This window comes from Sylvia atricapilla, chromosome 5 (assembly GCF_009819655.1).
Source record: "Sylvia atricapilla isolate bSylAtr1 chromosome 5, bSylAtr1.pri, whole genome shotgun sequence".
NCBI classification, from domain to species: Eukaryota; Metazoa; Chordata; class Aves; order Passeriformes; family Sylviidae; genus Sylvia; species Sylvia atricapilla.
In genome coordinates, this window is record NC_089144.1 from 27882525 (window position 1) to 27907200 (window position 24676).

A 24676-nucleotide genomic window follows, 5' to 3' on the forward strand; every position below is an offset into this window, starting at 1 on the left:
AGAATACTCTCAAACTTCTACTCCTAAGTATGAAAACAGCATTAGATTTAAGTGAAAAGCACAAACATAGTTTTGGTTTTTAGGACAGGATAAAGGAAATGCTGTATGTCAGTGTGTTTCAGCTTTTAAAAAGTGTAGTTTCACCTTACAGTTTGCATTTGAATCAGCTACTTAAGAAAAGACTGAGTAGCTACAGGACAGATTCATGCTGTATAACTTTTTATTTTGACCACATCTGAGCTACTACAGGAAACTAAATTTTGCAGGGTATTTAAACATGAATGTGGTAGAATCACAGAATGGTTTGGGTTGGAAGGTACCTTAAAGGTCATCTAGTTCTAATCACTCTGCCTTGGGCAGGGACACCTTCCACACAACCTCTCTGGGCAACCTGTTCCAGTGCCTCACTGTTAAAGATGTCTTCCTAATACATAACATAAACCCACTCTGCTTCAGCTGAAGCCATTCCCCCTTGTCTTATCACTACATGCCCTTGTGAAAAGTCCCTCTCCAGCTCTATTGTAGCCTGTTTAGGTGCTGGAGGGCTGCTCTAAGGTGTCCCCAGAGCCTTCTCTTCTTTGGGCTGAACAGCCCCAATGTCTCAGCCTGTATTCATACGAGAGGTGCTCCAGCTCAGTGGTTACCTTTAGTGGCCTTCCTCTGGACTTCTTCCAACAGGTCTTTGTTCTGTTGGGAGACTGTTATCTGAGGGATCTCTTTGATAAATAATTTATGCTTCAGAAAGACTGAGCATACTTGGTTGTATGACTTCTCATGGATTATATTTTTAATTTAGTTCTCTGCTAAGTTTTTATGATTGTAGATTCTCGCCAAATATATTACTTTGCCTCTTCTCCAATCTGTAAGAAAGTTTTAAGTAGATGTCCTGGATGATTCTTACATGAGTTCTATCTGAGACTCAAAGTCAAGTATGTTTGTGTTTTAAAATTCTGCTGTGATCTTATGCCTATCCAGGAATGATCTAGGACAAAAAACTAGTACTTATTTAGGCATTTTTATAAGATTGCTTACTTTATTTATTTTCTTGAACTATCCTTATTTTAAAAAATGAATGTTCAGTAATACTTTTTTAGCTCTTAAGTGAAAAATTTTAATGTACTTTTTAAAATTAATCATTTAATCTATATAAGTTAGCTTTTCTTTGTCTCTAATAACTATAGTCTTTAACTACCTACAGTACTTTTTCTTTGGCTACTAACTGATTAAATCCTTTATATTAATGTTCTTTTCAGCTGCTCCCCCAACACCAGCTATCATTTACGGTAAACTAAAACAAAATTCTCTTTCTACATCATCAGGCAGATATATTTCTCATTGGCCTGTTGCAATTTTTTTTGCCCTTTTTTTCTCCCTCTTTTCCTCTGTGTGTGTGTCTTTGTCTGTGTGGTTTCATCCCATTTTACCAACTGCTTCAATACTGGAGTACTGGACTTTGGAATGTTACAGTGCAGGCTGTTTTATATTTAGGAAAGGAATTATTTTCGGAAATAAAGTATTTTTAATTAAGATTGGGTATAATATGGCAATGTTTTTCTCAAAGACCACACTAATAAAAATGAGTTATATAATACATGAAATATCTAAAATATAGGTCCAACAATTTGGTGGAAGGTAATTCACTATTAAAGATGTTGCACCAACCAAATTATGTTGTATTTCAACATTGGTTTTGCAGCTTTGTAGGCCTGCAGTATTTTATTTCATAGTTCATCTTCATTTTACTCAACTCATAAGATGAATATGACCATATTGACCAGTTTGACCTATAACTGATGAAATCACCAACATTTCAAAATTAAAGTTAAAACACCCCCCCCACCACCACCTGTTAAGCACAGTCTTAAACTTGATGATATAGAGCCTTTAACTTGGTAGTATGTTTTCTGAATTTGGGGGTTCAAGTACACTATAATAAGCTAAAACACTTTTAAGTATAAGGGTTTTAAGCACTTTTATGTGAATCCTATCAGTGAAAACAATTCAGTTAAAATGCTTATGTATTCTTACATGAACCTACTTATTATTCATGATTTTTTGTGTAACAAATCATACAATAAATTAGCTTTGTGAATTTGGAACAGACAATTACATCTTTATGCATTATAAGAATGTGTAATAACAGCTGGCATGGTATTTCTGAGCCTTTTTAAAAGAACAGCAAAAAATAAATAATTTAGTAACTTGCAATTAGTTTCTATTTGAAGTATATTTGTTTTGAATTCACAAAAAATATTTGTAATGGTTATAGAAAAGCTTCTTTAATGTGTATGCTTCTTTATTTTCCATGTTTTATGAGTTATGCCTGTTACAAGAGATAACCACCCATAATCATTCAAAGATAAACTTAATATGCATTTTCATAATTCCTTGCATCTCATTACATTTTTATATCACAGTGCACTCAGACACAGATAAAAATAAATACCAATTCTTGTTAATGTATAGAAGTTTCCAGATTACATCAGTTCTCCATTTTTGTCTGTTTTGTAACAATTGCATGCTACTGGTCTTTAAGTCATGCTTACATAAGTGGGTAGATCTGCCCTGCTGTATTTGTGGAATCCTTTGATTGGAATGTAAGGATTTTTTTTTCAAATATAAACCTACATGGTCTGGTATGGTTACTTACTTTGTGTTCATTTGATTTACAGCTCGGCCAAATCCACCCTTTGACTTGGAATTGACAGGTCAACTAGAAAGAAGCATTGAACTCTCATGGATACCAGGAGATGAAAACAACAGTCCCATTACAAGTATGTTTGTTTGTATCTACGACACTTCATTGAAAGCATTGTTCTAACTGTTCTCAAATTTCAAATATTTCTGGAATAAATTTTGTGTACAGCATAGGAAAATGGTAGATTAGTTCTCTACAGCTGCCGTTTATTTGCATAACATACCCTTAATAACTACTGTACAGCCAAGCAGGAAGACCTATTTACTGCCCAGAAGAGCTGGGCTTTTTTATTCAAAACCTTGTGCTAGATAATGTAGAAGTTATATATACTGATATGAGGTCTGTCTGACAAGGTCCAATTATATGAATATGTAGAGAGCAGGCTTCTTCATTGCTTGTATGCCTCTGAAGGAGAGAGTTACTAACATCTTGCATTAACTCTTTTGTAATTCTACAAATTTGAAATAGCATCAGTACCACCATCATCAGTGATTATCCACCACTACTGGTGCAGAAGTTTATTCTTCATGAAAATATAAGGTAGATAGTTTTCTGTTTTTTTTTTTTTTTTCTAGTCTAGACTGTTAAAAAAATAAACCACATCCATAAAACTAAAAAATTAAACATCTATAAAATTTTTAGACAGTAAATTGATCTGAAATGCTGTTATTCTTCCCAGTGAACATAATGTAAGACTCTTGCTTATATTGAGAAGAGAGGATAGAGGGGGAATTCAGGAGCAAGGAACAAAGATATTAATCTTTGTTTTCCAAAAAAATCATGGGATCAGAAAGACTTTTTTGCTTTACTTTTTTGCTATGAGCAACCTAATTCAATTATCTAATCATTTATGCAGTGTGTTTTTAGATAATAACTGCCAGAAATTGCCAAGACCACTGTGCATGTTATGTTTGGAAATTAGTTAGACTGACTTACTGGGTGTTGCTCTCCAGGATTTGATGATGGTTAGTGTCAACACTGAAAACAAACCAGAAAGATCAGGTATCTGGAAAGGTAGATTTGTAAAAAAAAGAATTTCACAAGTTCTGAACCCAGCAAAGATTTTGACTGCTGTCAAATGAAATGCTAAGTGATTTGTCTGAAATTTTACAGTCTCAAGCACCTCAGAAGGTCAATGTAAATAAAAAGCCCAGTTGAATAGTGGCTTATTCATATACATGTACTTTTATTAGTATTCTTGTTTTGTTCCATGCTAGAAGACACAAGTGTTGTCTTTCCATAGCAATGAGATCACATTATTCCAAAATAGTTAATACTGTTGTGTCTTGTAGGTTTTTCTAGAACAAGATACTGCATACACTCTTATATTGGAAACAGAACTCTTCTAACTAAATAATGCTGGATTTAATTATAATGCAATTTATATTGCTGCATGGTCTTCTTAGAGGCTGCAAAATAAGTCATTTGCTTCCTAAGTAAACCTATTTCTCTTGCCGCTGCTATCACTTCAAAGTGCCCATGAAGATTCAGTGATTGCACTTCATTGGGAGTGATCTGTTTGCACAATATGACTGACATACTAGAATCTCTATGAAAGCTCTGATAGATTATTTTTTCCCTTGAAGTTGCCTATAAATTATTCTACTAGAGTTGCAGGCAGAAGGCTAGTGACCAAGGAAGATAAAAGCAGTAGTGAAAACCTTTTTGGCATGTAATATTCTCACCTTTTCAGCAAAACTTTTATCCAGAAAGCATCCCATCCCAAGACCCGTATCACTGAGCGCACAACAGCAGCAGTAACTCAGACAGAAATTTGGGATCAGTTCTCTCCCTTCTTCTTACTACTTAGGTCAGAATGAAATCTGCCAGCCTTAAGTACAAAAGGCTATGATCAGTACTACTTACCTCTTTTACATCTTGTTCCTCAAATGGTTGTGCATTTTTCTATGTGATGCTGTAAGTATTCTTCTTAAAGAAATTTCTAGATGCCACTCAGATTTTTTTTAGTGGTGCAAACAGGATATATCCTGAGTCATATTCTGTCTCCATCTATACATGAGATAGAGGAAATTTCTTGTTACACAACACACAAATATTTGATGCTTAAGGTTCCATATAATGTACTCAGACTATACATTCTTCTCCCATTTATTTATTGTGTCCTAAAAATTCCTCCTAATTCTTTCAGAATTCATATCTCGTATCTTACAGCAAGGTTTTTTGTCTGTTTTGTATCTGTAAAAATAGTCCTTTTGTCTTTCATAATGAATATGATTTCTTTTTGGAATTCTACAGACTTATTTATCCCTGAGGTTATATACTTAGTAGGGTCTTGACAGTAATCATCATTATGTTCACACAGAGAACTCTCAAGAAATTTAGTTTCTGAACATACGTTCTCTGATTTAATTTGAAGATAATGAAAAGTGCTCTCAAAAACGTTCCTCAAGTATAGGTTATTGACTTTAAAGAGATTTTCATTATGCCAGTTTCACCGGGGAAAATGGAATATTCAGGGAGTTTTAAATTTATACAGGTATTGCATGCTGTCTGCTTGATACAACTAAGAACAATGTATTTGGCACTCAAATTCCACTTCCTTGCTGTGATAGTTCAAGGGTTGCCATTAAATAAAAATCAGGTACCTGAGAGAGAACTCTTGTGATAATGTGTTAACTGAGACGTGGCTGTATTAGTGACAGTAGCAAAGTATAAAAGTAAGGGTTTATTTATTATATTTCACCTATATTTCTACTTTTGATATGCACATCATAGATTTGTTATGGTTTATGCATTTACATGTCGAGTTCGATGATTTTTGGAAGCATTGGCTGGAGCAATCCCTTCTGGCTAGCCCGTTCAGAAATGCCTATACTTGTCTGGAAAGCTGTTTCAAGTTTTGACATAAAGTTGGCTTCTCTTCCTTCTTGCAGACTTTGTAATTGAATACGAAGATGCGCTGCATGAACCAGGAGTGTGGCGTTACCAGACGGAGGTCCCTGGCACTCAGACAACGGTGCAGTTGAAGTTGTCTCCATATGTCAACTACTCCTTCCGTGTGATAGCTGTCAATAAGATTGGCAGAAGTCAACCAAGTGAACCATCTGAGCAGTACCTGACAAAATCTGCAAGTAAATAATTATTCCCACTTACCAGTGATTGATTCCTGCTATGAAGAGCATTGAATTTGCTTGGAATCACACAGCAGCCATTCTTGTTCACGCATAATTATTTTATTTTTAGGCCCTGATGAAAATCCTGCTAATGTACAGGGGATAGGCTCAGAACCTGATAATTTGGTAATAACATGGGAGGTAAGATAGGTCTTTTTTTTCTAAGTTTCATTTCTTTTCAGGTTTGTGAGTAGCTTTTTTTTTTTTTTTTTTTTTTTTTAACCAATGATGAGAATACCCAATTGGTTGCTTTAAATATTCTTGAAAATGAGCTAAATTCGGACATTTCCCCATTCTTCATTTTCATGGAAAAATGGAAATTTTTTTTTGAAAAATATTAAAATAAATTAAGGGGGGGTGGGTATATTTCCTTGAGTTATTTCTCAAGATAAGCTAATAATTAGGTAATATAAGATGTTTTGCTTCCACTTCAGGAAAACTTCAAAATATAAATGGAGGTTTATTTCAAGTAGAGTCTAAATTTTAGAGTGCATTCTAGTGTGAATGCTACTTCTACTGTAATCTTTTGTGATAAACTAATCATTGTGCATTTTCCCACTAGAAAACTTCTGTTGAAGTTTTCTGTATTGTGCCTTTACCATCAGGACAGGAGCTCAAGGAGAGCCACATATGACCAATTTGCCCTCCCAGGCAAGAAATATTGCCTAGGGTACACTCTTTACAGGGAGCTGGTGCAAGTGTGGTTTTTTCTCTTCCACTTCTTAAGAAATATTTGAAAATAAAGTTTATATACAGAAATTACAATGTATTGTTTGTGTAAGAGTTAGCCACCAGCATCATTCAATGTGCTTTTTGCCAAAAGATGAAAAGCAACTGAAATGACCTTCTGTCAAAGCTAAATTGCTTAACTTTCAGCAGTGCTTCTCTGTTGCAGGGTACAGTGGTAAAATTTCAGTGACATTCTATAAAAGAATCAATGTATTTCCTTCTAAGTTAAGATTTTTTCAGATACTTCAGAATATTTAAAGAATATTTCTTCTCATTTCAGCCTTTAAAAGGTTTTCAATCTAATGGACCAGGGCTTCAGTACAAAGTCAGCTGGCGCCAGAAAGATGTTGATGATGAATGGACATCTGTTATAGTTGCAAATGTATCTAAATATATTGTGTCTGGTACACCAACTTTTGTTCCATATGAAATAAAAGTGCAAGCTTTAAATGACTTGGGGTATGCACCAGAGCCATCAGAGGTGATTGGACATTCAGGGGAAGACTGTAAGTTTTGTAGTTTGACTCAGTTATCCTAATTAAAAGGAACTAAATGTGTAACTTAAATGGGTATTTAAAATATTGAAATTTTGGTAAAGGGGATAGTAGTTATTTTTTTTTTAATTAAAATGAAACAATTGAGAGGTAGTAAGGCTTCATAATACTCTGCAGTATCAATCCTGAAAACATAGGAACATTTAAACCTGTTCCATCAGTACAATGCAAAGACTCATTCTAAAAAACTATGTGGGGTTTCTAATTCTAACTAGGTGTTTGTTGCATCCTTTCCACACAGTGCCGATGGTTGCTCCAGGCAATGTGCAGGTTCATGTTATTAACAGCACATTAGCAAAGGTGCATTGGGACCCAGTTCCACTAAAAACTGTCCGAGGGCATCTTCAAGGGTACAAAGTAAGTACAGTCAAAAGCATTCTCTTCATTGTTAAGTAAAATAGATCAGTCTTCCTATATGAGGTTGTATCCAGATTGAAGTAACTGGCATGTAAGAGGACTCATGCTTTTCAGTGAGCTCCAGAGTTCTGCTGACAAGAGCAGTAGCTTTGATGCAACTCCTGCAGGGTTCAGCAATGTTCCAGCCTTGTAGCACTAGCTTTCTGTGACATTGTTTTTGAAGAAAAATAGTATGTGTTTGCAATCGAGCTGGCACATGTTAAACAGATTAAAAAATTATAACAGTTTTACAGATCTTTTTCCAAAGTGATTTAGAGGATGCGAAGAACTAGGTTTTGCAGGAGTCTCTTCTAGGTCTAATGCTAAGGTTACTCATTTTCTGCTTCAATATGATTAATCAGGTCTTGAATTCATAGTAACTGAACACTTGCTAGCATATGCTGGGTTGTGTCTTTTTGGAGGCTAGGAAAAAGCTCAACTTAAAGATGTATGAAATAGCAGAAAATTCAGAGTGCTGGTATAACTGAAAGAAGCTTATTGTAAGGTAGTGGGCCTTTGGTCATAACTGAAAAGGCTGTGCTGGAGAAAAAGGACTGCAGTTAATAGAGAAGGTTAGACAGAAGGACCTCAAGATTTGAAACTGGTGCCACTGGGTGATAGGGAGAAGTTGCTTCAGTGAGGGTATATTGACATTCTATGTAACAATAGAAGAAAATCAAATTCCTTCTTTGCTCTTCTGCAAGTATTCTCATATGTTCTAGCAAATAGATTACTTAGCCCAAACTAGATTACTTTGTAAGACAAACTGATTTGAACTACTTCTGTTTAAAAGGAGGCAAAAGAAATACTTGAAAAATTCAAACAGTAGAGAGTATTTGGAGGAGAATAAATATACGCCATACTTTCAAAATGGAGCAATCAAAACATTGCAGCTGAACTTCAGTTCTCCATAGCTGGTTACCACATGAATGTGAGCTCCTGGTATGTGGATATCTCTTTCCTGGCAGAAAATACCACCATCCAGAGAGACTTAAACTAGTTCTGTATGACACAGAGTGAATGTTTGTAGTTTGTGTGGTGCTTTGCCACACTAACTCAATAAACTCAGCTGAGAAACAGGACTTCACTAGTCTCTTAAATGTTTATCTATTAGATGACAACTTTACATCAACCTGGTATTTCACATACAAATGGACAATCAAAAGAAAATGTCTACTATGTGAGGATTAAAGAGTTAGAATCTAATGAAATTAGTAGTAATTATAAATCGAGTTACAGCAGCACTAAAGTTCTTAACCAACCCAAATCACCAAATTTCTATTAAAGATCTACAATACCAAAACCAAAATCCATAGACACATTTCTGCCTATACATCAGATGTTAAGTTCAACAGCATGGTTACAGTGAAATGTCATCATCCAAAGTTTAGATGGATATTTCTTTTTTCCTCTTTCAGTGTCTGAAGGTTATCTTCTGTCCTGTAATCACTAATGGAATCACTTTCCACATGCTCTAGGGGGTTCTTCTATTACTTCTATTTAATTTGTTATGCTTTGTCTATATGCAGTATAATTTGTTTTTTCTGTGGGAAGGAGAGCCACACAATTACACAAAGCTAAGCAAAACTGAAGCTCAAGTAAGTTACTTGATAATAATAAATAAAATAAGCTCACAACCACAGGATTTACAACACACCTGACCACTGAGTAGTTTTGCTGTTCTGGCTAGGACAAATTTGACAATTATATATACTTGAATAAATTGCAGATGCAGCAAGAATGTCTTAAATAATTTTTGCAAATACAGCTAAATCAAGCTAAAATAGGTTAAAAACTAAGCAAGGCACGAGAAATCGTGAGACCTGGTGGATAGCTATTATTATAAAGCTTTCTCTTAACACAAACTGAAAGCTTTTCATGGAGGAAATATCTTCATCATTGACGTAGCTTACAGTGCACATGACGAATTCTTTGTAAACACAGAAGCAAAATCCGACTAGCACACTCAGGCGTCCCTAATTAATAAAATTATTTCTGTCAGAAGCCCAATACACAATGTTGCACTGGAGACAGATTTCTTAATAAAGGGAGAACTAAGAGAGAGTCTAAAGAGTCACGTCTTGAAGGCAAATGTCTGAACAAAGCAGGAAGACAATTAACTAAGCAGCAGTCTACATACAGCAGAATTCATATTTTGCTCTTGTATTAATCTAGCTATTTCTCAATATACTGTGGTAGTATAAAGCTTTTCAGACTTAAGAACAAATTATGAAATGTGATGCACTCTCATTTACTACAGCTTTCAAGTTTCAATACCAATAGTACCAACACTTCAATTTTGTTAGCTTGTAAATGATTTTCTACACTAGTTGATTGGATGAGAGCTACAGGATGACAACTGGTGATACTGCAAAACACTAACTCGAACACAGTGGCATTTAAAAGTGATTGGAGTGAAATAGTATGTTGAAAGCTGGTGTAGTATTGCTTTATAGCTATCTAGTTGGGCTTTGCAAGTCTTAACAGTCCCTTTTTTTGAATTCCTATATGAAATCCTGGCTTCCTTAATTAAAGACGTGTTTTGCAGTTGGCCTGAGTAGGAAGAGATTTTTTATTCATTTAGATTTCTTAATCATCTCTAGCTTATGATCGTATGTGCATGAAAACGATGCTCTGAAAAATAAACAACTATGTATTTGAAGGTGACAATCCTTCGAGTAACACAAGTCTTTTGGAGGGGCAGCTATTAATATCTTTCAAGTTATCATGGTAGAGAGACTGTGTAGTAAAGAGAGTGCAGGGAAAGTACCTCTGAGGCTCATATGTGGTTTCTTAGAAACTCAGCTCAGTGGACATCAGAATCAGCTTTCTCATCTGATCAAATCGTCACATAATTGGAGGAACAGTCCGTCCAGTGTCCATCCCTGGGTGGAGATCATTCCAGTACTGTAACCTTAGAGCCATTTCAGAACTTGTGTGTTTTTCCAGCCCAGAAAAATCTTTTGATTTCTTCCCCATTTAAAGGTAATCTGACATCAAGGAATAGCATGGTCAGGGATGTGATCTAACAAGGAGGCAAAGTCCAAATCTGCTTTGGAAGGCCTGTAGACATCCCTCTGAAAGAATGGATAACTTCTGCCTCTCAGATAGACTGAGATAGCAGGAGAATGATCACAGACCAGTGCAGTTCCTAACCAGAACTTGTATCAAACTGGTTTTGAGCATCCCCAGAACTCGCAGGTGGTAGTCTGCACCCAGTTGTGTAGACTGTTTCTGGACAAGGTCTGTTTCTGGAGCAGGAAAGCTCTGTGCTGTCGAACCTGAGTTTATTAAAATTGCAATTATTTCTACCTATAATTCATGGACACTCATGGAAGAGCTTAGAGTTTAGAAAATCAGAACAGCTACTCACTGTAGATTTTTTTTTTTTCTTTAGGTTTACTACTGGAAAGTGCAGAGTCTATCCAGAAGGAGTAGACGACATGTAGAAAAAAAGATCTTGACTTTCAGGGGAAACAAGACTTTTGGAATGTTGCCAGGGCTGGAGCCCTATAGCTCTTACAAGCTGAATGTTAGAGTTGTTAATGGTAAAGGAGAAGGCCCGGCAAGCCCAGACAAAGTATTTAAGACCCCTGAAGGAGGTATGAAACGAAAATCCTAGATATTAAACTTAAATGAGGTTTACCTGGACTTCATAAAATAATAATCTGTCTCAATACAGTAATATTCCTAAGAATTAATAATTTATGACCTGTTTTAAGTTAATCTACTTTGTATTCACTCTATGTTCTTTTTAAAAGTTCCTAGCTCACCCTCCTTTCTGAAGATTACTAACCCCACATTGGACTCTCTGACTCTGGAGTGGGGTTCACCCACCCATCCAAATGGTGTTTTGACTTCATATACACTGAAGTTTCAGCCAAGTAAGTTAAATATGAATATATTTTGGGTGTTGGATTTTTGATCTTTCAAGTCCTTTACAACCCAAGCCATTCTTTGATTCTGTGATACAACTCTAATTTAGGCAATGTATCTAGCAAATAATAATCCATTTATGAAGAAAAAAAAATGATTGCATTGTAAATGTCAAGTTTGAAAAAGACTAATATATTTTGATAATATAGATGACTGTACTTGGAAAACTTGCCTTGCTGTAGTGCAAGGTTAACATTTTTTATTACTTTCATTACTGCAAACCATAATTCACAAAAAAAAGGAGATGAGTTCCTACATATAAGTGGCATCCAAGTTAGATGCAAGACACTACTGCTTAGAAATTCTATATTCTAACTGCAGAAAAAATGTCACTAGAATTGAATCAAAGTATGTTGAATTATACTGTTGTCTGCTTTTCTGATTTTCATGGTGTTATAATATTAAAAAAGAAAAAATTTTAAATGTGCCATTTACTCATCTTAGAGCTATCTCATCTCAGAGCTATTAAATCATTTCTTTTGGATTCCAGCTGCTTACTTAGCCTAGAAATTCCTCAGCAGTGACACTGGAAAGGAAAGATCTTCATATGTGTGGAACAGATAAAGGAAGTTTACTTTCGTCCACTTACCAAATTCCACTCTTCTTTGGCATTAGACACAAGTAGCTTCAATCTTTTCTTTTCCTAAGCATACTGAACTTAGAATTTCAGAATTTTTGAATGGTTCAATTCTGCATAAATTCAGATTATTTGAATTGAACTCATTTGCCCTGGATTCAGAGATTTATGAGAATGAAACTTGATCTTAAGAAACTTGCTGGTGTTTCTTATCTCCCAGGTGGATTTTGGCACCTTTACACAAAGGTGACTTTCTTTTAAAAGTGTAGATGCAGCAGGCAAGCAAAAAAAATACACACAAACCAAAAGAAGCCTTTTTAAACACAAGTATACACAAGTTTCCTAATTTTTTTCTTTTTTTTTTTTTTTTTTGTAACAGTCAACAACACACATGAATTGGGTCCCTTGGTAGAGATAAGAATTCCTGCCAACGAGAGCAGCTTGATATTAAAAAATTTAAATTACAGCACACGGTACAAGTTTTACTTCAATGCACAAACTGCAGTTGGATCAGGAAGTCAGATAACTGAGGAAGCAGTAACAATTATGGATGAAGGTAAGATGGGTATGTATAAGGAAAGTCCACTGAGTTTAAAAACCACTACAGATTGTGTTAAACATCTGTATCTAAATATTGCTGTTGCTTCCTTCCACTAAGGAAATATGACAGAGCAATGTTTTTTCTAGAGCTTTCTTAACTGTGATTAGCTGAAGTTATTTCCTTTTTGTAGTATGCAACAGCTTCTGTGAAATCTAAATTACTTTCCCAGAACTGGCAAAAAAACTGTAGAAAAGTTGAAATAAATTTGTCATCTATGGCCCCAATTAACTGTATAGTATTTAAAAACCACAAAGCATAGTATTAAATCCTGTCACCTTTGATTTTTATATTTGTAGCCATTCTAGAGCTTTGTTAAGGTTGTTTTTTAATTAAATATGGATTCTTAACAAAATGAGAATAATTTAAAGCCAACAGGAAATTTGGATTTTTTTTAATTATTTTGATCATTTTAGTATTAATAATTTGGTACCATATTTTCACATACTTTTATGCTCAGTGAAATGGTGGTTTATTGGAATTGCCATAGATGAGTTGCTTGCTATTCAATGCAACTTCTCTGACAGGGTATTAAGTTTGCATATGGACTGCATTTGTTTTAAATCTTGCATCCTAACAAGCATGAGCAGTAAAATTTTTTAAATGCATGTACCTTAATTTTGTCTTGTAGTACTCTGTCAGGGTTCAGCCTAAGTGGATTGTTTTTAATTTATTTGAATTAATACATTTTAACTAGTCTGCATGCTTTTTGTAGTGAAATTATGTATGTATGTTTCCTTCGGTGTTGTATCTAATTATATAGTGTTCCTGTTCTTGTTTTCCTCCATTAAAGCTGGTATTCTCCATCCTGCTGTAGGTGCAGGCAAAGGTAAAATGAAACTGCATGGTTTATTAATGTGTGGATTTTGCAGTGTTGCAAATGGGGAAATTGCAGTGGTAAGGACAGAAAATCTTGGACTACACATTTTTGTACAAAGTATAAGCTGGTAGAAAACAGTTCTGGGGGATTTTTGTTTGGGTTTGTTGTTGTTTTTTTGTGGTTTTTTTTTTTTCTTTGAAGGAATCCAGAATGCTTATTAATACCTTTCATCTGTTTATTTTACCACAGAGTTCCAGGGGAATTCATTAGCTTTGCTTCAGCAAAGTCTAATTATTTCTGAACATTAACAGATGTATGTCACCTTCATAAATATTCAGGATCCAGGTGCACTAGCACTGATTAGCTGGAGTAGAAAAAACAGCAGTTTTGCAAAGGAGATTCATTTAGTGCTTGTGCCATGTGCATTTTTTGTTTTAAAAAACTATATGCAATCTTGTTCTCACTGTGGATTATTGCTACACACTTGAACACATTTACTTCATTTGCAAGCCAACTGTGCATGGGAGACAGAAGACTGACAATAGCCTCTGTCTACTTCTCAGTTTGAGTATCAGATTGAATATACAGGCAAATGTCTTCCCACTGTTTTAGGTTCACAGATCTTGTGAGTGAGTACTTGAGATATTTCAGTGAGTAGAACCTAGTATCATCCTTATTTCTGCTAGGTAATATTTCGTTCTTTATGATGCAGTTTTGCTCACTGTTTTAATGAATTTTGATACCTTCATTGTCAGAAGCAAAAGTTGTCCTCAAAGAGGTAGCTCAAACTGGGGAATGTCTCTATACAGAGGTGTCATTGAGTGGCAGAGGTGTCATTAACACTAATGAACACCTGTGCTTCAGATTCTGAGACCATAAACATCACAAGTCAAAATCTGTACATGAAGTGCCCAACAATTTTAACAAACTTGGAAGAGATAGCATAAATTGTTTTACATATAATTTTTCACTTGATTATCAGGTGTTGTGAATGATAGCAGCCATAAGAAAGAAATTCATTCACTCAGACCGGTATAAATTGTACAATATCTAAATATACGTATGCCTGCATTTGGACATACATAGTATTTATATTTATATATATATATATATATAAAAGTGTATTCTGATATCAGATGTGTTTCTGGTTAGTGTGCGAATCATGGAATTATTTTGGTAAAAAGTCTTTTTGACTATTTTAGTCTAGTCATAGCTGAGAAGTCAGCACAGATTGGAACAATCAAACTGGCTTTAGTCCTGGACATGCACAGCAGAAATGTAAATTAAGTTCTCATTATTTATAGCAGACTCTGAAAACTCATACAAGGAAAAAAGGATTCTCTGTGTGAACCTGAGGTCTAATTATAACTGTATGTGGCTATCAGAAAGCCTCTTATTTGTAAGATCAGCTGGAGCAGCTCACATTTCAGAGCTGTCATCTCAGATTCTCTGAAAACTAAGCAGATGTCTTTGTTTGGTTCCATGTTGTTTATGGTTTCAAAGTTTTCACATATTCCTGTAGCATATAGCTCTTGCCATTGCAAAGAAGACTTTGGACCTGCAAACAGCACAGAACTAAAGCCATGACATCTGTTAGGACATCTGAGTTGCCGCAGGTCTGGGATGAATGTTCTCAGTGGTTCCTACATTGCCATGTTAACAGCTTTGCTACTGATCAGGGACCATGAGTAAGGAAAAGGAGGATCATATTATCAAGATCAAGCACCAAATTAGTTGGCCTCATGAGTGGGTGGATTTGGAAGATAGAAGTGCTCATCAGCCCACTGAAAAAGTAGCTGTAGCCAGCAGTGAACTTTTCTTCTCTGTTAAGTGCAGGAAGGCCTATATGTCTGTGCAGTTCTTATTAATTTGGACCCAAAGCCAGAACAAATTTAGATGTTCCCAACCTTTATGTAGTGTATCAAAAACATTATCAGGTTTTTAATTTGGAAGGGCAGAACTTACCAGAAAAATGTAATTATCCTTTTTATTTCAATTTCAACACAATAATCCTGGAATTTAGGCAGACAGTAGGTCTGAGATTCAGCCAGCCTGAACTGCTGAACTGAAATTTCTGCATTTGGTGTTTTCTACTGGATAGCTGCCTGTGAAGACCTGCAGTCGCATACATAAGACACATGGCCCTGGAGGAATTCAAATAATTTAAACCGTAGTGAGCTGTGCCACTTGGGACATATTTCATTTCTTCATTTCATTATTTCATTCTGCATATAGTTTTATAACTATAAATTCAAGTGCAGATGAATATGTTGCTGTGGTAAATCTAAGGATCTTAACAGATTCAGTATTTTTACTGTTGCAAGCTTTCATGAGTAAATCATGAGATGTTATTTACTAGATGAAAAACCTATTCTATTATAGTTGATATTCCTATTTGACTTGCACTGTCATTTTTCCTTTCTAATATTGTGATGAATTACTTAAAATTGATCAAATTAATGGTACTACAAAGAAAAAAGAAATTGTTTTACTTTGCAACCTATATTCTAAATGTGTCTGAAAACTTCATATGTAAAGCAGAATTTATTATAACTAATGTTAGCTATTAAGTACGCCCTGGTATTGTCATTTATATATTGGCATCCAACCACAGGCATGAGATAACAGAGATATGAGAAAAATGGGGGGACCAATCGCCCAATTACATATAAAATAATTACAGTAGCAGCTGGAAAGCAACTCAGGTGATCACAGGAGTCAAGCTTTTTCTGTCCTTTTCCATTAGAAGTTTTAAATAACTGCCCTATAGGGGAACGAAGAGAATTCCAGTTTAACCAGTGGTAGAAATTAAAGTTGCTGGTTAAAATAGAGTCATAGAGGTGCATGTTTGTTGTAAGCTGAAATACAGGGAGTCGTGGCATGGCATGTCAGCCTCATTTCACAAGCCTTCTCATTTCACTTTGTAGTTTCTTTTTGATTTAGTCAACATTTATATTTGAAAGCAAGGTCTTTTAATCTGCATGCATACAGACACTGGTAACTGGTAGTCTTGAAATGCAATTAAAATAAGTTTTTGAGATCACAGTAACCTTTAACTGTAGCTAGTGCTCCTGTCACTGGTACTCAGTCTGGTCTGTCTTCTTCATGTGAACTTCACATCTCAAGTACTAGTGACAAGTAGTACTCCCTTTTGTTACAAGGGAGAAAAACAAGTAGTCTGCACTCCGGGTTTGAAACTATTCTTTTGGGGTTTTTGGCTGAATCACCAGTATGTAACTCCTCACTGTAGGCTAGAAATCAGTCTCAACTGAGTTTGTATCTCTGATCTCTTTGTAGATCATCACAGTTTTCTTTGTTCTGTACAAAATGCAGTTCTTTAAATAATTTTCTCTGTCCACCATCTGTTTTCCCTCCCTCTTGAATCACTTCACATAATGTCTCCATGTCTTTTGCTAACAATTTCAAGCTGCTTTTTCAGTCAAGTGAAGTGTAGTATTTTTGTATTGCTCCTTCAGCCACTCTCCCCCTGTGGACTTCTCCATTATGTATTTGTGTGATTCATTCAGTACAGCCAGCTATGCAGAACCACTGTTCTGTCCTCTTTTAAGTTCACTGGGAATAATGCTGATGCTTTGCATGCTAGACTAGAGGAAATTATCACTGTCACTGTGCAAAAAATCCTGCAAATACCTTTTGCTTTTTTAGATGTTATGCCAAATGCTCATCAGCGGCATTTTTGTGTGTGTTTCTTCTTTTACTTCTGTGTTTCTTACACTACAGAAATGCTCTTGCAATTGGCCTAAATAAGCTCAGAAGTGACTAATGCCCATTTATCACTGCCAGAAATGGAATTCACTCCTACTGTTATACTAAAGCTTGAATTTCCTACTATGAATGTTAAAAAGGCAAAGGAAAATAAACCCCTTTTCTGTTCCTGACAGGCTCTGGCAGAATCTATTACCTTTGTCCTTCATTTTTTCTTGTGCAGGTTTGGTTTTTTTCCTTTAAATTAACTTTTCTCTTTATATATGCATTTTAACTTTATTGTCTATGATATATTGTTTTGTGGGGTTTTTTTTCCCATTTGACACTAATCTTGAAATTTGCACTTGGCACTCACTCAACATTTTTTCCTGAATATGAGGTGAATTCCATGAAAACTCCTAAAGTTTAGTCACTTTGGGGATTATTTGATTTATTGTTCTTCTGGACTAAATCTTGAGAAAGAGTACCTATTTCTGTGTTAAAATACCTTCCAATCTCATGTCCTGTCTTATTAAATGCTATTGATTCTGCAGCCCGGCTATAACTGTTATTTGTAGGAACTGTGTTCCTGAAAGGCTGAAAAATTAAACAAAACTCTACCAAAAAAACTCCAGTAAAAAGAGCATTGGAATTAATTTGAAAAGAAAGGAAAATGTTACTTTGAGCCTAGGCCTCTTTTTCAACAATTAGCAAATGCTTTTATATGATGCTACAGGAGAACCATACTCAGAAGTGCCAGCTAAATTTTGCATTGTATTGAGGCAGGAATGAAAAAGCCTAATTTTCTAGAGGTAGACAAATAAGAGTGGATCTGAATAAAACCTGTAGCTTACTAACAGTCCATTGCTGTGGTTTTTATAGTGATGCCTTTGCCAGCACTGCTGCACAGTGTGGGGGCATGGTTACATGGTTACAGATGAAGGAGCACAGTGCTCTGCTCTTCAGGAGAAAGTTTTCTGCCCACTCCTCTCCCTGTCCTTTTTCCCAGTTGGTGCTCGCACAATTCTGGGAGCTTCTGCCAATTCTGACAATTACACATTTTCCATTTGTGGATAGTGCTGGGAAACATACTGAAGAACTGAGAGGTTAATTATAATTAGAGGTGTGGTGATTGAGAAGACAAAGAGTTTGGGTGGATTGACTACAAGCTTTAAATGTCATAACCAATTCACCTCCAGGCTTTCATCCCCTCAGGATCCATCAGCCATCTTTTATGTTCTTCTGTGTGTAGTCATGTTGCAAATATGTCACATGTAACAAACTTAAATAAAACTTGGCAGGCCTGATGGCAAATGAGATCAAGCAATAGTGCAAAAGAGGACAATTGCAACAATAATAATTTTGTAAAGAAATATGCTACTGAACAAATTTCCTGGTGCACCGTGTTCAGTGGTTAAAAACCAGACAATTTAAATCTGACCAAATACTACATGTGGGTAAATCTATACAAACAGCTAATGGTAAGAATCAGATACATCTGATAAATGTAAGCATAAATCAGTCACTTGAGAGGATTTAGAAACTAAGATACCAAGACAATTAGGCTAACTTTCAGAGCAAACTTGATTGTTATACAATTATATGAACAGAAAAACTTTTACCGGACACTTTAATCTAGCAGGCAACTCTTTAATGAGAGCAGAAACTGGAAATTGCAGATGGAAAAATACCCCACAAGATAAGACTGAGCAATTATTGAATTTGCTTAGTAATTCAGAAGCTCTCTATCATCTTGAGTCCTATCACAGAAGATGACAGTTTCCTTCATCCCCAAGTGCTCAGGCATGAGAATAGAGAAGTTGGGGTAATGCTGTGGCATCTGTTTGCAGGAGTGCGAAACAGATTATTGCTAACAGTTTTTTCTCTCTTTAATATTGTGACAAATATCAGTGGTATGGTTGGGCTACTAATTAAACATCTTCCATGGAAGACCAAAATCCAGGACAATATGGCTTTGAGAAAATACAATTTAATGGAACAAAACAAAGCCATATTTCAAATACAAACCACTTGTTTTCTTGGCACAGCAAAAATGCTGAGATGGCTATTGAAACAAACACCTGTTCCTATGTATAAATCAGGAAGGAAGTTTATACATCCTGTCTGCAATCTCAGACTCTGCACCCTCCTAAATTTAGAGACTGCTTTTCTTTCCTCTTACTACCTCCAAGTGGCACAAAGGAACAGAATCTAATCCCCTTGCATTACCATAGTGTATATGGTTACATGCTAGATTTCCCATAGACAGCTCTGGCTTTGGTATTTCTTAGGGTGGCTGTTGTAACTTAGATACCTAGATGGCTTTTTTTTCCCTAATGCTTTCTCAGTTATTTTTTCAGGTGGGTTTAACAAGAAATAAATCTATTCTTTATTATTTAAATAATATATTCCTTATTATTTTAGTTGGTGAAAGAAATTATATATAAGTGCAACTTAGCTACAAAAACATCAGATTGGGGATCAGTACAGATTGAATTGTTGAATGAGTACTACTGGAACACTATATTTGAAAGAAATATTTGATGTAAATATGGGGACAAACAAATTAATTTTGTAAAACATTGACATAATCAGAAAAAATTATCAGAGGAATGGGGGGAATTTGCCTAATCTAGCTATTTCAAAAGATATTCAGAACCGATAGTTTTCTAGACATGGTACTCATATTATTTCATCTGTTCTAGGGGCCCAAGTAAGCTATTTTCTCTGTGCATATAACTTTGGACTTTTTCCAGCTGGCCATATGGACAAAGCCAGTATGTTAGAAGAAGAAAATAATTTAAGTGGATAGATAAATTCTGTGCAGCTCCTCTTGCCTTGATAACAGGCTTTTGCTCATTTTATTTTTTAGTGTAGATGAAGCCATTGGAATTCTGTCATTTATCTTTACTGAAACTAGATTTTTACCTCTGATGTTTCATGGTCCTTTGGGGGAAGCATTTTTAATGTTCCTAATAGAAAAGATATTTTTAGCAGGATAGAAAAGTCAGTGGCAAAGTGAGGCATTTTCAGTTAAAAATCATTTCATACCTCTGAGGAGCATCCTCATTGTATCTGCCCTATTACAGCATTAGAACTATTAAAATCTATTTTTTCATTAGTCTTAGGCAAGCAGAGACACTGAGCTATATGTCCATTTGTAACAAGCATTACTGGAGTTAAGGTATGAACAAAAAACTAAGGTCTGAGCACAGAAGTGGCTAATTTCAGAATGCTGAAGAGAGAAGCTCCTCTTTTCACAGATGTGTGGAAAGATAGGCATTTTTCATATCTGTGAAAAGTACTGTTGTCTGATGAGAATGGCATCAGTAAGACACAGTGCCTTACAATGGGCAGCTCCTTGCATTCAGGTGGTTCGTGTTCTTCACACCTGAGTACTTTGATATTGACTTTTCAATATCTGACGTCTAGTTTTCCAGTGTCTAAAGGGGCCATGAATGCATAATATTAATAAAAGCTGATTTGGGGAATGTCCTGTGAAAGCAAAGTACATACATATTTTAGTCTGTTTTCAAATACATATGTATCACTTAGCTGTTTCATTTTAACAAGTGAAACTAATTGAAACCTGCATGATCTTAGAATGTGCATGTGTAATTTATTTAACAGGTAAGGTTTTACTGTATTAGTTAATTGCTACTTTTTGATGCAAAGTGTTTTTACTCTTTATTTTTTCTTTCCTACTATCTCTGATGGTGAAGGATATTCAGAAATCCTTTTTGCAACTTCCCCAGTCATGCACACTGTCCGTCCAACATTCTATAAGGGTATTGTCTTCCTTTTTTATCACTATCAATACAATAGAGCCAAAATCCTATCAGGGCTTGCACTTGGGGCATTTGCAGTCCACTCAGTGCCACATGCCATAAAGGGAGGAGCGTACCACCTTCATACCTCCCTTCTGTCTTACCATTTCCCATTACCCTGACAATGTTCTCACTTGCCAGCTGTCTGCATTTTACTTCCAGATGAATAGAAGTAATGTTTTTCAGAATTTTGGCAGTTAGGTGGTTTTTAATGATCTGGCAGTTTTTGTGGTACAGAGCATGCTCAGTAAAGTAATAGATTTTACTTTATAACACCTTAGTGTAGTAACTGCCTGGGATTAAATTCCAAAATACAGTACTTTAGTTCCAGTAATAGAACCAATGAAAAATGTGCTATACTTTCCCTCTATATGGTCTAAATTAACATAGCAACTTCTTTTAATATTATTTTTTTAGAATGTATGAAGTCACAATTGCATATTCTGCTTTGTTTTTCTATTGTGTATTTAGTTCAACCACTTTATCCAAGGATCAGAAATGTTACAACAGCTGCTGCTGAGACCTATGCCAATATCAGTTGGGAGTATGAGGGACCAGATCATGCGAACTTTTATGTTGAATATGGTGTAGCAGGCAGTAAGAAGTCATTTCATTAAATTCTGCTAAAGTTTTGAGATTTTTTAAAAGATTTTTATAGTAAATGGGGTCTTAAATTGACCCAGTGTTAATGATAGCTCTGAAATGTCTTAAATTATTTTTAATTTGATCAGGAAGATCAAATAATTTTAATTTTAATAAACATCAATGTTTAGCAGATTTTTTTTATGAATAAATAGAACATGAACCTTTGTTCCTTTGTATTATTTTATAAATTATTTTGAACTTAAACTCCCAAAAATGTAGTTTGCATGAAGTTTTTTTATCAGGAAGTGATTACATGTGTAAAAATATGATTACTTGCATTAAAATAGGATATAAGGATTTTCCTAAATTCTGCCAAATTCAGGAAAGAAATATTATTAAATAAGATATGGTTTGTTAAATTAAACCTTAAAATAGGATATAAACCCATTTATGTACTCTTATTGCCTAAAACAGGTTTAAAATTTTGGTAATAATTAAAATAGAGTTAGCTAATAAAAGCAAGATACTTCTTTTCAAATACCCCATCATTCTAAAGTTATGACTAAAGGTGACTAACCTAAGAATTGGACTAGAAATGCTTTTTTCTGGACATTGGCCAAAGAAATAGCTGAGACTGTCCTAGAAAAAAGATACAAGAGAGATTCAGATTTTGAAGTAGAATTTCTTGACCAAAATAAGTATTGGCTGAAACTGCAGAAGTGTAATTTAATTAAATTACTAAAATCTATTTTAATGTATCTCTTAATTACAAGTTCAACCAGCATTTTTAAAATAAACAAATTTTTATTTCTTTAGTACAATGGAACAAATGTTTAAAATAGTTTTATAATTATTGTACAATGTGTTCTTCAATATGTTGCATGCAATTTATTACTCATAATTTTATATAATTTGATTATTTTTGAGAGAACAGCTATTTTTCTCAGATGATCCATAGTTTAGTCAAGTAACTGTCAGTAGTATTTTGTTTAGAAACTTTCAGTAATACAGAGAAAATTAAAATTCCAATATGTTGTTTTCCTAAAATTTTTATAGGCAAAGAAGATTGGAAAAAAGAAATTGTAAATGGTTCTCGAAGCTTCTTTGTCTTAAAGGGTTTAACACCAGGAACAGCATATAAAGTCCGGGTTGGTGCTGAGGGCCTGTCTGGTTTTAGGAGTTCAGAGGATGTGTTTGAGACAGGTCCAGGTGAGGCGCACTGTACCAATTCTGTATCGTAGTCAGAATTGTGGTAGACCAACTGCTGAAATGCTTCTAGCCAAGAGATGTTGCAGCTAGAATCTTTGCATGTTCCTTTTTATAGAGCAATGTTAAATGATTTTATAAACTCCTAAATGATGCCAGTACATTTATATGTAGATAATGAATGTTTCCATCCTTTCAATTTACTCTATTTGACTGATGTTTGTACTAGGGGCAAGACATGCCCTGCTCACACTCCATCTGTGTGCTGTGCACTGAAGATGACCTATTTCTTATATTTCCAGTTAGTATAATTAGACAGCTGTATTTAAAAAAATGTGTCTTTATAGAGCTAAAATATTTGCATAATCAGAAACTGCAGATTCAATTTGATGTCTCATGTAATCTATTTATACCAGTGTTAAGATATTCTTACTTGTAAATCTTTCTTTTCCTGCCATATACTAGTTTTGTATGGATTTTGATGTCACACATATATCCTGGGAATCAGTTAGGCTGTTTAAGTTCCTTATGTTCGTATTGCAGTCCTATTTCTTCATAAGCAAATCAGCAACGCCTGCCAATTCCACTCAGGAAAAAGGTTCTATAGGCAGGTTTTTTGATGTTATGCTGAATATGTTGTTGCCATCACATGTCATGCCATCATCATGTTCTTGGTCAGCTGTTATTATTTTCGTCTTTGCTAGCCACTTCTGCTCATTCCAAGCATTTTGGTTACTGCATAATTATATAGCAGTAGCCCCACCAACTCCAGAATGTTATGTTATAAGGAAGTAATGTAGAAAACAAAATACACTTGAACATTATGCTATAATTATCAGGCAACAACATAGATAATGATGAAGCCAGTTTGAAAGTGAGCACTTTCTAAAATCATCTTTTTTTTTTTTTTGCTTTGTTTTGTTCCATTTCTGTTCACAGTTTATCATGTTGCAGGAAGGTTTGAAAACATGGTGCTGAATAACAGTGCCAGGCAAATATGTGCGGGCTGAACACAGAGCCAGAAACAGCTAGTGGTACAAAAACCTACCTGTGAAATGTTATGCAAATACACATCTGAAGCCTAAAAGAGCTGTAAACAAGGATCAAGGCTGTAATATAATCTAAAACATGCTGCGTGGAAACCTTCCTAAAAGCATCTTTCTGCACAAAAAATACTGAGCCAGTAGATAAGGATTCATGTAGTTACCCTGTTATGTTGACTCATGCCCTTGGGTAGTTAAGGAAGAAGGGACTTTAGACACTCCTTTCTGCTTCTTGATAATGGAAAGTTTCAAAGTTCAGCATGAAATTATAAACATAGCCTATTTCTTACAGAAAAATCTGTCTTCAGCCTAGGTCAAAGCTTTTAAACACAGCAAAAAAATGGAAGGGACAAAGAGGCAAACACTGGAATATATCCTTAATTAGGAATGAAAAATTTGATATTTCAAATATGAGACTTTTCCCAGATTTTTTTTTTTTTTACAAGCATTTCTATAGAGTGTACGGGTTTATCTTTTTGGGCATTCCCAGTACAGTGTTCTGCATTGACTCCTGCATTAGTGGTTCACCAAGATGCAAGGTTTTTTTGCCTGAAGCAAATTTGCATAGTGTAGCCAGGAAATGTGTCATTTTAAAAAATGCACAGAGAAATGCAGTGACTTAGTACAGGAAGCTGGATAAGTAAGTTTTCATTTTTCCATCTATCTTGCATATTTTTATGCATGAGTTGTTTGGCTTGATGCTCTTTCTTACTACATTTAAAATGCAAATTGTGCTTTTGCATTTTTTTCAGTATGTATTATACAACATTTAATGCCTTATTTTGAATGCACATGCGCAAAACTCGAAACAATTATAATCTTAATATGAAAAGTTTTCTTTTTTTTTCATTTGTAGTTCAAAGAAAGA

General features: G+C 35.0%; 1 protein-coding gene across 4 annotated transcripts in view; it reads left to right on the top strand.

Annotated features, from left to right (window-relative positions):
• NRCAM (neuronal cell adhesion molecule) overlaps positions 1-24676 on the top strand; it is a 66970-nt gene that overhangs the window by 25940 nt on the left and 16354 nt on the right. For 2 of the 4 annotated variants that reach the window (XM_066319030.1, XM_066319031.1), the window contains exons 15-22: positions 2673-2774; positions 5593-5790; positions 5903-5973; positions 6842-7067; positions 7357-7472; positions 10909-11113; positions 11273-11395; positions 12404-12580. In XM_066319030.1, the coding sequence (XP_066175127.1) occupies positions 2673-2774; positions 5593-5790; positions 5903-5973; positions 6842-7067; positions 7357-7472; positions 10909-11113; positions 11273-11395; positions 12404-12580 (1218 nt within the window). Of the gene's footprint in view, positions 1-1253; positions 1284-2672; positions 2775-5592; positions 5791-5902; positions 5974-6841; positions 7068-7356; positions 7473-10908; positions 11114-11272; positions 11396-12403; positions 12581-13415; positions 13452-20869; positions 20936-21445; positions 21572-22615; positions 22769-24676 lie in introns of all 4 variants that reach the window. The other 2 variants (XM_066319032.1, XM_066319033.1) reach the window with 2 other exon arrangements.